The sequence below is a fragment of the Chiloscyllium plagiosum genome, chromosome 10 (assembly GCF_004010195.1).
Source record: "Chiloscyllium plagiosum isolate BGI_BamShark_2017 chromosome 10, ASM401019v2, whole genome shotgun sequence".
Lineage (NCBI taxonomy): Eukaryota > Metazoa > Chordata > Chondrichthyes > Orectolobiformes > Hemiscylliidae > Chiloscyllium > Chiloscyllium plagiosum.
The window spans coordinates 19214684-19228605 of NC_057719.1; the positions used below are offsets into that span (position 1 = coordinate 19214684).

At 40.7% G+C, this 13922-nt stretch overlaps 1 protein-coding gene across 2 annotated transcripts in view; it reads right to left on the reverse strand.

The window, feature by feature from the left end:
• The window catches only part of vrk1 (VRK serine/threonine kinase 1), a 78329-nt gene that overhangs the window by 13947 nt on the left and 50460 nt on the right, over positions 1–13922 (reverse strand). For both annotated transcript variants that reach the window (XM_043697153.1, XM_043697154.1), the window contains 2 exons: positions 13336–13394; positions 11456–11634 (listed from right to left, as the gene is read on the reverse strand). In XM_043697153.1, coding sequence (XP_043553088.1) covers positions 11456–11634; positions 13336–13394 — 238 coding nt within the window. The remainder of the gene's footprint in view (positions 1–11455; positions 11635–13335; positions 13395–13922) is intronic.

The following is a 13922-nucleotide window of genomic DNA, read 5'->3' on the forward strand; positions in this document are numbered from 1 at the left end:
CCTCATTTCCCCTCACCCCACCTTTTCTCAGTCCCAACCCTCAGACTCAGCACCGCCTTCTTGACCTGCAATCTTCTTCCCGACCTCTCCGCCCCCACCCCCTCTCCGGCCTATCACCCTCACCTCAACCTCCTTCCACCTATCGCATTCCCAATGCCCCTCCCCCAAGTCCCTCCTCCCTACCTTTTATCTTAGCCTGCTTGGCACACCCTCCTCATTCCTGAAGAAGGGCTTATGCTTGAAACATCGATTCTCCTGCTGCGCTTTTCCAGCAACACGTTTTTCACGCATTAATCGGTCTTTAATGAGCCACACCACCTCCTAGTATTCCACCCTCATCATATTTAGGATGACCATAACATGCAGGAGCAGAAGTAAGCCACTCAGCACAAGTCTGCTCTGCTATTCAATAAGATAATAGTTCATCTGATAATCCTCAATTATGTTTTCCTGCCTTTTCCTCTTACTGATTAAAACTGCTATCTCAGCCTTGACTATATTTAATGAACCCGTTTATGTTCATTAAACACGTGCTTACATGACTTTATCGTCTAACGCCTCTAGCATCTCTATCACTCTATCCCTTTATGCACCAATTCCAACGCAATAACTTTGCATTTCTTTGAGCAGCTATCTTATACATTAAGTTACATTGCCCAATCATTGGTTGCCCTGGAATTCCTTGTCTAAAATCTCACCATCTCTCTATTCTCCCTGAAAATTGGTTTTAAAACCCAATTCTCTAACCAAGCATTTGGCCTGTTCTTCTAATACCTTGCTTTCTCGTCGATTATTTGTTTATATTTTGGCGTAGCATTTTTCTACACAATTCGTGCTACAGAAAAGAATGTTGTCATCCACAAACCAATAAGTTACACTTGCTGAGCATTGTGCATGAATTTAAGTATATGTAGAGCTTTGCTTTCCCTGATAGATTCCAGAAGAAATGGTTCGGATGTAACCAGATAGAAGCAGAAAAGTCAAACGAGGAACTAAACCTTTTTGAAAACTTAAATGAAAGTTACTGTCTATTGAGTGCAACAAAGGATTGCTTGCACACATGATATACGCTGATGGAACTGGTCTGGGCAGTTATCTTTCTACAATAGTCAGCTGCTTCATTCAGACTGACATGTTGCAGAATCTGCTGTAGTTTAAATGACAGCCTCTGAAATGTTGGTTCTTAGCTGATCTTTATCAATTACTCAAATGGCTTCAATCTAAATGGGCCAATTGTTTTGGGCCAATAAGCACTTTCCTTCTACTCTTCACCCAGTTTATTTGGGAATAATCGGCCGAATATTTGCAGTAGTCAAAACAAAATCCACCCAATTATAACTTAATCCAAGCATCAACCTCAGCTCATTTCCAGCAAATCAAACTTGTTCTTTTGCATTAAATGTCAGCAAAGCACAAACCTGTAAGCTTTTAAAACCTGTAAGCTTTCACCTAAGTGTCAAATAATCAGAAACACCGAAAAAGGACATGGCTTTCAGAGTTCACAGACATATTCAAAATTTGGGAACATTCAGAGGGAAAGTCAGATCTGTACAGATGGAATGGTCTCCACCTGAACCATGCAGGTGCTGGTGATCCTACTTAGTGCTGAATGAGAGAAATAGAGAGATTCTAAAAATATTGGGGACAGGGGATCAAATTTGGGAAGATGCTATGAATCCAAGAGTACAAATCAACACCAAAGAAAAAGATACCCATATGGAAAATGACATAGCCACCGTGACTAAAAGGGAGGGAGAACATGATCTATGATTCAACCAATAAATAAAGACCAGGAATTACAAAGAGAAAAATGATAAAACTAAAAGCCTCTGTATCTGAATGCACATAGCAATCAAACCAAAACAGGGGAACTGAGAGTGTAAGCAAAAACTTAAGAACAATCTGGTAACCAGCGTAAAGACATGGCTGCAGAATGACTTGAACTGTGTTCAGGCTCTTGAAGAATGTATGACACTTAACAATGAATGGAAATGAGGAAAGACAGAGGAATTGCTGGATTAGCTAGTGATGGCATCAGTACAATAGGAAGAGATGATCCAAGTTTCGGAAACCACAATGCGGGAACAGTTTGAAGTGATTTCAATGAGAGATAAGCAGTCATTTATAGTAATGATGTACAGGCCCCTTCACAATAACCACATGGTAAGATGGAGCACAAAGGAAGAATAACGAAAGCCTTAAAGAAAGGCATGGCAAAAATACTAGGAATTTTTTTGTGTATCGACTGGAAGTTAGTCAGGCAAAGGTAGCCTAGTTGAGGACTTCATAGAACATAACAGCGCAGTACAGGCCCTTTGACCCTTGATGTTGCACTGACCCGTGAAACCAATTTGAAGCCCATGTAACCTGTACTATTCCATTCTTGTCCATATGCCTATCCAATGACCATTTAAATGCCCTTAAATTTGGCAAGTCGACAACTGTTGCAGGCAGTTCCACTGATTACTGAGTAAAGAAATTACCTCTGACAACTGTCCTATATCTATCACGCCTCAATTAAAAGCTATGTCGCCTCGTGCTAGCCATCGCCATTCAAGGAAAAAAGGCTCATTGTCCAACCTATCTAACCCTCTGATTATCTTGCATGTCTCAATTAAGTCACCTCTCAACCTTCTCTCTAACGAAAACTGCCTTAAGTTCCTCAGCCTTTCCTCATAAGACCTTCCCTCCATACCAGGCAGCATCCTAGTAAATCTCCTCTGAACCTTTTCCAAAGCTTCCACATCTTCCCTATACTCCAGTGACCAGAACTGTATGCAATACTCCAAGTGCGGCCGCACCAGAATTTTGCACAGTTGTAGCATGACCTCATGGTTCCAAAACTCAATCTTTCTACCAATAAAAGCTAATACACTGTAAGCCTTCTTAACAACCCTATCAACCTGGGTGGCAACTTTCAAGGATCTATGTACCTGGACACCAAGATCTCTCTGCTCATCTACACGACCAAGAATCTTACCATTAGCCCAGTACTTTGTATTCCTCTTACTCCTTCCAAAGTGAATCACCTCACACTTTTCCACATTAAACACAGTTTGCCACCTCTCAGCCCAGCTCTGCAGCTTATCTATGCCCCTCTGTATCCTACAACATCCTTCGCGACTATCCATAACCCCACCGACCTTAGTGTCATCAGCAAATTTACTAACCCATCTTTCTATGCCCTCATCCTGGTCATGCATAAAAATGACAAACAGCAGTGGACCCAAAACACATCCTTGCAGTAAAGTACTAGTGACTGAACTCCAGCATGATTATTTCCCATCAACCACCACCCTCTGTCTTCTTTCAGCTAACCAATTTCTGATCCAAACTGCTAAATCGCCCTCAATCCCATGTCTTCATATTCTGTGCAATAGCCTACCGTGTGGAACCTTACTGAAATCCACATACACGTCAACCGCTTTACGCTCATCCACCTGCTTGGTCACCTTCTCGAAGAAAAATTTTGGGGCAACAAAATGATTTTGGAATAGTTTTTGGAGGTGATCAGAGAGCATTACATAGTTATATAGAACAGTACAGCGCAGAACAGGCCTTTCGGTCTTCGATGTTGTGCCAACCTATGAACTAATCTAAGCCCATTCCCCTACACTATCCCATCATCTGTATGCTGACCCAAATGCCCCTAATGTGGCCGAGTTAATTACATTGGCATTCCACTCCTTTACCACTCTCTGAGTAAAGAACCTGCCTCTGAATCTGTTTTGAAGCTATCGCCCCTCAATTTGCAGCTATGCCCCCTCGTACAAGCTGACATCATCATCCTTGGAAAAAGACTCTCACTGTCCACTCTATCTAATCCACTGCTCATCTTGTATGTCTCTATTAAATCCCCTTTTAGCTGCCTTCTCTCCAATGAGAACAGACCAAAGGTACGTCAGCCGTTCCTCATAAGACCTTCCCTCTAGACTTGGCAATATCCTGGTAAATCTCCTCTGCAACTTTTCCAATGCTTCCACATCCTTTCTGTAATGGGGCGACCAGAACTGTACACAATATTCCAAGTGAGGTCGTGCTAACATTTTGTTCAGTTGCAGTGCGACATCATGACTCTGGAACTCAATCCCTCTAACAATAAAACCTAACACACCGTATGCCTTCTTAATAGCACTATCAACCTAGGTGGCAACTTTCAGGGACCTATGTACATAGACACCAGGATAGCTCCGCACATCCACACTACCAAGAATCTTTCCATTCATCCAGTATTCTGCCTTTCTGTTATTCTTCCCAAAGTGAATCACCTCACATTTATCTGCATATAATTCCATTTGCCACCTCACAGCCCAATTCTGCAGTTTATACAAGTCCCCCTGAAACCTGAAACATTCTTCCACACTGTCCACCACTCCACCAACTTTAGCGTCATCTGCAAATTTATTAACCAATCCACCTATGCCTACATCCAAGTCATTTATAAAAATTACAAACAGCAGTGGTCCCAAAACGTATCCTTGTGACACACCACTAGTAACCGGTCTCCAGGCTGAATATTTTTCATCAACCACCACTCGCTGCCTTCTTACAGAAAGCTAGTTTCTAATCCAAACTGCTAAATCACCCTCAATCCCATGCCTCTGCGTTTTCTCCAAAAGCCTACCACGTGGAACCTTATCAAAGCCTTTACTGAAGTCTATGTACACGTCAACTGCCCTACCCTCATCTACACACTTGTTGGTCATCTTTTCAAAAGAAACTCACTGAGGTTTGTGAGACACGACCTGCCCTTGATGAAACCATGTTGACTATCTCCAATCGAACTGCTGCTTGCTAGATGATTATAAATCCTATCTGTTATAATCCTTTCCAAACCTTTTCCTACAACAGACGCAAGACTCACTGGTCTATAATTACCTGGGTCATATTTACTGTCCTTTTTGAACAAGGGCACAACATTTGCAGTCCTCCAGTCCTCTGGTACTACCCTGCAGACAATGGCGACTCAAAGATAAAGGCCAAAGGCTCCGCCATCTGCTCCCTAACCTCCCAGAGAATCCTCGGATAAATCCCATCCAGCCCAGGGGACTTATCTACTTTCACACCTTCTAGAATTGATAACACCTGTTCCTTACTAACCTCATTCCTTTCTAATCTAATGGCCTGTATCTCAGTCTTCTCCTCTGCAATATTCTTTGTCAAACAGATGACAAATAATCATTTAGCACCTCTCTGATCTCCACATGGTCCACACACAACTTCCCACTACTGTCTTTGACTGGCCCTATTTCTATCCTAGTCATCCTTTTATTCCTCACATACCTGTAGAAAGCTTTAGGGTTCTCCTTTATTTGACCTGCTAAAGACTGCTCATGTCCCCTCCTTACTGCTCTTAACTCTGTTTAAATCCTGCCTAGCTCATCTGTAACTCTATCTCCTCATCTGAAGCATCTTGTCTCATTGTCACATAAGCCTTCCTCTTCCGCTTAACAAGAGATACAATTTCTTAATTTTTTTTAATGGTTCCCTTACCTTCTCACTTCCTCCTTGCCTGACAGGGACATATCTATCAAGGACATGCAATTTCTGTTCCTAAAACCAGTTCCACATTCAATTGTCCCCATGCCCTGCATTTTGCTACCTCATTCTCTGCCTCCAAAGTCTTGCATAATTGCATTATAATTGCCCTTCCCCTTTCTATCATTCTTGCCCTGTGGCATGTACCTATCCCTTTCCATCGCTAAACTAAATATAACTGAATTATGGTCACTCTCTCCAAAGTGCTCACCTACCAATAAATCAAACACCTAGCCTGGTTCATTACCAAGTATGAGCTGAAAAACGTGTTGCTGGAAAAGCGCAGCAGATCAGGCAGCTTCCAAGGATCAGGAGAATCGATGTTTCGGGCATAAGCCCTTCTTCAGGAATGAGGAAGGTGTGCCAAGCAGGCCAAGATAAAAGGTAGGGAGGAAGGACTTGGGGGAGGGGCATTGGGAATGCGATAGGTGGAAACACATTTTTCAGCTCTGACCTCCAGCATCTGCAGTCCTCACTTTCTCTTCATTACCAAGTACCAGATCCAGTGTGGCTTCCTCTTTGGTCGGCCCTTCAACATACTGTGTCAGGAAACCCTCCGGACAAACACTGATCCATTTGATGTACTGGAGTTATAGCATTTCCAGTCAATGTTAGGGAAGTTAAAGTCCCCCATAATCACCACCATGTTCCTTTCACTCCTACACAGAATTCTTCTGCCAATCCTTTCCTCCACATCCCTGGAACTTTGCGGAGGCCTATAAAAAAAAAACTCCCAGCAGTGTGACCTCTCCTCTCCTGTTTCTAACCTCAGCCCATACCACCTCAGTAGATGAGTCCGCATCAAAAGTTTTTTCAGTCACCATTATACTGTCCTTTACGAACAAAGCCACACCTTCCCATCTTTTACCACTTTTCCTGATCTTAATGAAAGTTCTAAACCCTGGACCCTGTATTATTCATTCCCAACCCTGCTCTATCCATGTCTCCGAAATGGCCTCAACATCGAAGTCCCAGGTACCTATCCATGCTGCAAGCTCACCTACCTTATTCCGGATATTCCTGGCATTGAAAGTAGACATACTTCTAACCAGCTAGCTGTCGGCCAGCACATTCCTGTGACTGTGAAACCTTGCCCATACCCTCCCTACTCACATCCTCCTATTCACTGGAACTACACCATAGGTTCCCATTCCCCTGCTGAGCTAGTTTAAACCCATCTGAATAGCACTAGCAAATTTCCCATCCAGGATATTAATACCCCTCTGGTTTAAGTGAAGACCGTCCTGTTTGTAGAGGTCCCACATTCTCCAGAATGAGCCCCAGTTCTCCATAAAGCTAAAATGCTCCCTTCCGCACCATCCCTGCAGTCACATGTTCAGCTGATATCTCTCCCTATTCCTTGCCTTGCTATCATGTAGCACAGGTAATAAACCATAGATAACAACTCTTTGTTCTAGCTCTCAGCTTCCACTTTGGCTCCCTGAAATCCTGCCTTACATCCCTATCCCTCTTTCTACCTATGTGGACCACGACTTGGGGCTGGTCACCCTCTCCCTTCAGGACCCCAAAGACACGATCTGAGACATCACGGACCTTGGAACCTGGGAGGCAACACACCAACTGTGAGTCTCTTTCGCTCCCAACAAACCTTCAATCTGACCTTCAACTACTGAGTCCCTAATGACTAACACTCTCCTCCTTTCCCCCCTTCCCTTTTGTGCAACAGGGACAGACTCTGTGCCAGAGACCTGTACCCCAATGCATGTCCCTATTAAGTTGTCCCTCCAACAGTATCCAAACCAGTAGACCTATTTTTCAGGGGAACGACCACAGAGCATCCCTGCACTGATTGTTTTTTTTCCCCCTTCGAACAGTTACCTAGTTTTTTCTTGCCTACATACTAGACCTGGTATTGCACAGACAGGATTAATTTGTGATTTCGGTGAAGGCATCCTTAGGTTGTAGCAGCCATAATATGACAATGCTACATTCAAATTGAGGGGAAAAGGAGTGGTCCAAGACTTCTTTAAAATTTAAAGAAGGAGAATTCTGAGGGCATGAAAGCACAGTTGGCTAAACAAATTGGCAAATTAGGTTCAAGAGCAGATCAATGCAGATGCAGCAGCAGACATTTAAGAGGATATTTCAGAATCTACAGAATACAAAAACACCAGCTGTAAGAAAAGTTCAAATGGAGGGACTCACCATTTGAGATGGATTAGAAATGTATAAAGAGCATCAAATTAAAAGAAAAGGCATGATTCCGTGCGAAGGGATGGTTGAACAGAAGATTCGAAAGAATATAAAAACATGAGAAAGCGACCAAAATAATAGCTAAATGGAAAAAATAGTGTACAAGAGAAAGCTAGTGAGAAATATAAAAACAGATAAGAGTTTCCACAAATATTTAAAAGGAAAAGAGCAAACAAAGTGAGGGTTGGTCCTATTGAAAGCAAATTGAAAGAATTATTAATGGAAAAAAAAGAAAATAACAAGTGAATAGATCAAGTATTTTGTATCAGTCTTCAGTAAACAGGATATAAATAACAACTTAGAGGCAGCGCCAAATCTGAAAATGGTAAGGTTGAAGGAACTCAGGAAAATGATAATCACCGAAGTTGTATTCAGCAAACTGTTAAGGCTGCAGACTGACAATGCTGAGGAACTTATCCTGGGGCTTGAAAAGGAATTGCTCGTGAGATAATCAAAATACGAGTTTTAGTTTTCCAAAACTCTCTTAATTCAGGGTCAGTCTCAGTAGATTTGAAGGTAGTAAATATAACTATTCAAAAAAGGAGGAAAGACAGAAAACATGAAATTATAGCAAGTTAGCTTAACTTTTGTCATGGGGAAAATGTTACAAGCTATTCGAAATCACAGAAAATGTAGAACATGGACTCAAGAACAAGTTATTCAGCTATTGTGCCCAGTCTACCATTCAAAACAATCATGGCTAATCCTCTAAGTTAACACCAATTTTATGCTTTCTCCCCATATTCTTTAAATACCCCATACAGCTGGGGTCCCAAGTATTTAACCTTGTCGTATCTCTTTTATCAATGCCTTGCAGCCTGAAAATGACCCATTTGTTCCTACTTTGCTCCCTATCTGAGAAATCAAAGCCTGAATTAAGAATTGGCATACACAATAGCCTCTGATGTGGATCTTTATCAAAAGCTTTCTGAATGCCCAAATACACATCAATTACTTATCCAGCTAGGCTTCTAGATACTTCGTCAGGACAAACTCTAGGTTTATCAAACATGATTTCCCTTTCATAGATCCATGATGTTTTTATATGATCCAACTCGTATTTTTTAAGAATGAGAAAGGAACATATAATATGAAGAGAGATTGCCGAGTTCAGATGTAGAGGAATCTGGGTGTCCTCATGCACAAACAGCAATATGTTAATTTGCAGGCACAACAAGTAATTAGGAAACCTAATGCAATCTGTCATTTATTGCAAGGGGAATAGAACACAACAGTTGGAATTTTAAGCTGCAGTTATACACTGCACTGATGAGGCTGCATCTGGAGTATCGTGCACCATATTGGTCAATTTATTTAAGGATGTAAATGTGTTGGTTCTAGTTCAAAGCAGGATTAACGGAAGGGTGAGGGTATTAGGAGGAAAGGCTGGGAGAGGCTCGGCTTGCATTCACTCGAGTTTACAAGAGTAAGGTGACTCGATTGAAACATAAATCCTTAAGCATTTCAGATGAATTGGGGAGATTTGCTCTTATGGGAGAATCTAGCGCTAGAAGTCAGTTTAAAAATCTGAGTTGAGGCAATAAAATTCTCTGAAGGTCACAAGATGGTGGAAGGAAGGTCTTTGAATACTTGAGGCAAATGCAGACATTCTTAAGCAAGGGAGTGAAATGTTAGACAGGCATGTGGATTTGGGGTTACAATCAGATCAACCATGAACTTATTTGATTACAGAATAGGTTTGAAAGAGTCAAACTCCTGCTCCTGCTTTTAACTTGTTTCTTCTGCATGCCTCCTGTTTCTGTTTCCTTGCCAAAGATGATATATCCATTGTAAAAATGGACCAAAACTGGTCTTCCGAGTTAAAGTGCAAAAGGAGTTTATTCAAACTTCATTCGAAATTTCTTCAAATTGCATTAGTGCATTTAGACAGGAAAAAACACAACATTTTTATCACACTTTAAAGGATCTGAGAACAATGATACTGTTTTGAACTATAACTGCTGTTGTAAAGCACCCTCAAATAGCTACGTGACAACAACCAAATAAACAGTTTCAGCAAGGTTCATTTACAAATGATATTAGTTACGCCACTCAACTACTCTTCTTTGAAATTGTACATCCTAAGAGCGCAGAGTAAAAATTTGGCTGAACAATTTTCATGTCGAAAGTGTGGTGCTGGACAAGCACAGGAGATCAGGCAACATCCAAGGAAGAGAATCGATGTTTTGGGCATAAGCCTGTCATCAAGATTGAGGCTTATGGGTCAGGGACTGGGGAAGGTAGCCTAGAATGTGAAAGATTGATGAAGGTTGGGGAGAAGGTGATACATCTGAGAGGAGGGTGGAGCAGATAGATGGGCAGGACGATGGAAAGGTCAAGAGGGCGGGGTTGAGTTGGAGGTTTGGAACTGGAATAAGGTGGGAGGGAGGGGAAATCAGGAAACGGGTCAAATCCACATTAATTCTGTGTGGTTGCAGGGTCTCAAGGTGGAAGTTGAGGAGTTCTTCCTCCAGGTGTCGAGTGGTTAGGGTTTGGTGATGGAGGCGGCCCAGGACCTTCAGCTTCTAAACAATTTTAATATCTGTTGGAAATGTTCCAGTTATCTAACCCTGCTTAAACCAATGAAATATCCTAATGTCCCAAGACAGAATCCAGAAAAGTCTTTCACCTTTAAAAATGAACGAAACTATCAATTCAATAAAATCAATTCAATGAAATCATTTCCGATGTATTACAGAACACTTGGATACTTTACAACATTTTCTGTTTCACTGCAAGTAACTAAGCTTAACTAAAATTGCACACTAAATGTATAGTTTTGCATATGTTAGGATTAGATACACTGCTTACCCAAGTAGTTTTACTTTTTCATCTTAGTGCTCAAACATTCTAAAAACTCATTTGAACAGACTAATATTCTTCCACATTTCCAAAAATGTAGCAACTGTCACTGAGTCAAAATCCTGGAATTCCCTCCCTCAGGGCACTGTAGGCCAACCTACAGAATATGGACTGCAGCGGTTCAAGGTGGCAGCTCACCACCACCTTCTCAAGGGCAACTAGGGACCGGCTACAAAATAGTGGCCAGCGAGTTTTGCCCTCGTCCCACAAGTGTCTCAGACTGTAGAAATACTGCTAGGACAAATGAGAACTAATTAAGAGCAAATAAAACTGGTTCCACCCACGTATCTTTTCCTTCGAGTTTTAACAGAACTAATTCAAATGAGATACCCAGTTCTCAGTGCAGCAAGCTGGAACTCAAATTAGAATTGTATTAAAATTATGAATCAGGAAAATTGCATTCACTTTTTAAACAAAGCTCAGCATGTGCCAAGAACTAGTCAAAAGATTTTCTAATTTTGAATGCTCAATAACAGGGAATGCAGCCAGCATGCAGTTTTACAGTCATACTGTCCTCAACTTCTTTCTTGCATTTTCTTTTGAACACCTAGACAAATTGATCTTGATTTTTGAGTTAATTTCTGCATCAACCAATGACCTTGAAAGCACAGTCAAGCCCTAGAGCGTGAAAGTTTCTCTTGCCCAATACATATTTCTTATATTTAGTGTGAACATTCACCTGCTGGAATCAGTTTTTATCCAAATGATCCTATTCTTTTATAGCTTTAAATACATCTACATACCACACTGCTTCCTCCCTCCTTACCCCTTGCTGTTTTAACTGTTACACAATTGTCAACACAAAGCTTTAGAGCAAAAAACATTACAAAAGAAAATGTACCTGTTGTTTGGATGTTGTTGGTGCATCACCATTGGAAGATGCTCCTGAAACCAAAACACCATCATCTATGCAGCCGATAGATTTAAATCCTTGCTTGAGGATGTCTCTCAGCCTCTGGTACTGGGGTCTATCTTTGTACCCCAGAGATAGTACATCTTCAAAATACTTTGTCATCTCAGCTGCATTAAAGAAATAAATATTTAATGCTTGTAATACAGAACTGGAATACTGCTGCAATGAGTGCTGTTGAACCTTATTATCATGTACTCAGATGCACACATTTCAAATGTAAAAGGGAGCAACAATTGATACTGCATAAAAAAAGACGGCAGATTGTCCAAGGTGTTGCCATCGCAAATGCATCAGGGAACTATTAACATCTATGCTTTTGTTTAGTTCAAAACTGGGCATCATTATCCTTTTGAATTACACCAAACACCAATTTAAGATCAGTGAGGCTTGCAAAGTATATTTGTCCCTTTAAGCAAATGTAAGCGAGCACTTTACGATCACAATTAGGCGGTTAGATTAATGCTCATCGCACTTGGGATTTTTCAGAAAGTGTTGTCCAAACACAGTCACATCTAACATCAGATACTATATCTTGAGTTTTATAAGCAAATACATAAAAAATAAGCTTAAAGACAGAGGACAATATTTTTAAGACTCCTTGAAATGGTAGTTCAGCATTCTGCTAAACTTAGAGAAATTCATCTTTGATTAGGTTTAGCTCACAAGGCAAAGTAAGGGCTCCCATTCTCAACCCCACTTCTCCAGCAGTCATCCAAATTTACATTCAAGTAGCAATAGCATTCTACAAGCAGCCAAAAGGAACACCTGATTTTCCTCTGGAGTAGACCCTTCTGCAGTGTGGACCACTGGGTCAAAATTGTGGAATATGTTCCTGAACAGTATTATGGGTCTACCTACAGTATATGGACAGGAGAGGTTCAAGGTAATAGCTCACAACCACTTACAGACAACAGGGAGGGAAAATAAATGCCCCATTATGCCATCATCTCATGCATACTTTTTAAAAAGAAAATCCATAATTCTGTACAATATAAATGACAATTACTCGGCAGATGCAGTGCTATCAGGTTATTCACAACAAAATCAAAGGCGGTAATTTCTCAAAAACACAGAGCAAAGGTATATCAGAAAGGTTCCAATTTTGACCACATCAGGTTAAGAGTCTCAACCAAGACTGGTATTAAATTGTTTCAATGCCCCAAACCAAAATTCTTCTAGGTCAAAGCCATCATGTCCAACTTCAATTCCCCTATCTGAATACCATGACATGGTGTGGTGACATCTTGAGAGTTCATTTCCTCCCCAACGAGCAGGCAAATTCTCAATATTGCTGAAAACAAGTACACTAGCATTATTAACATAGCAAGGTTAGAACGTTACCCTCAAGATGATCACAATTATGTCAAATTGTCAATTATCACAATGTGTGAAGTAGCAACCGAACACCACAATGTCAGCTGTAACAAACATTGTTGGATAAAATTGTGATAATTGAATCAAGTTCAATCAAGTACAGTTGGATGGAAAGGGTGATTTAAAATGTAGTTTATGAAAATTGACTGATCTACTAAGGAGTAAACGGAGTCAGTCATCAATTCCACCACTAACACCTACCCAAGCCCCCATTTGTTGCCCACTACAAAGTGGTGGAGAAATTCAGCAGGACTGACCATATCTGTGGAGAGAGAAACTGAGGTAAGTTTCAAGACCAGCATGACTCCTCTGTTTCTCTCTCCCTATATGCTGCCAGACATGCTCAGTTTCTCCAGCATTCTTTTCATTTCAGATTTCCAGCATCCATAGCATTTGACTTTTATCTAATTATAAACAAAGTTTGAATTTCATACCTGGCTTATTTTTGCAAGGAAAGCATTTCTCTATTAAACCTGGAATGTCTCCTTTGTATCTAATATAGGAAATTAAAATATATATATATTAAATAAAATTTCAATTTATGTTCACAGTACTACCTCTTTCAAGACATGAGGAACAGTCCCAAATCAGAAATTAAGATGAAGTGCAGGATGACATTTGCAATTCCATGATTTTGGAAAATGGAGAATAATCCTCAGTGTTCAAGCTTTACATGATCAAAATGCATCAGTTCTTTATCACTCATAGAAAAGTCACAGTAGTCATCACCTTTAAGGCATGAAGGAAGGAAAACTTTGACTAGTCACTCATTACAATAAAATCTGAATTGCCTCTACAATAAATTTGAACACCAGGTTATATCCCTTTATTTACCAGCCAATTTATATATCACTTTATACCAATTTAAATTGGTACAATCCCTTTAACAAAGCAAACTGCCTCAATCTGGATAGAAATAAATAGGCGAGGTGCAAGAGGCCAAAGTGCTATCAAGAGGATTTCAGATTGGGTAGATGCATAGAAATGTCAATACGAGAAACAGATTGGGTCATTGTGCTCA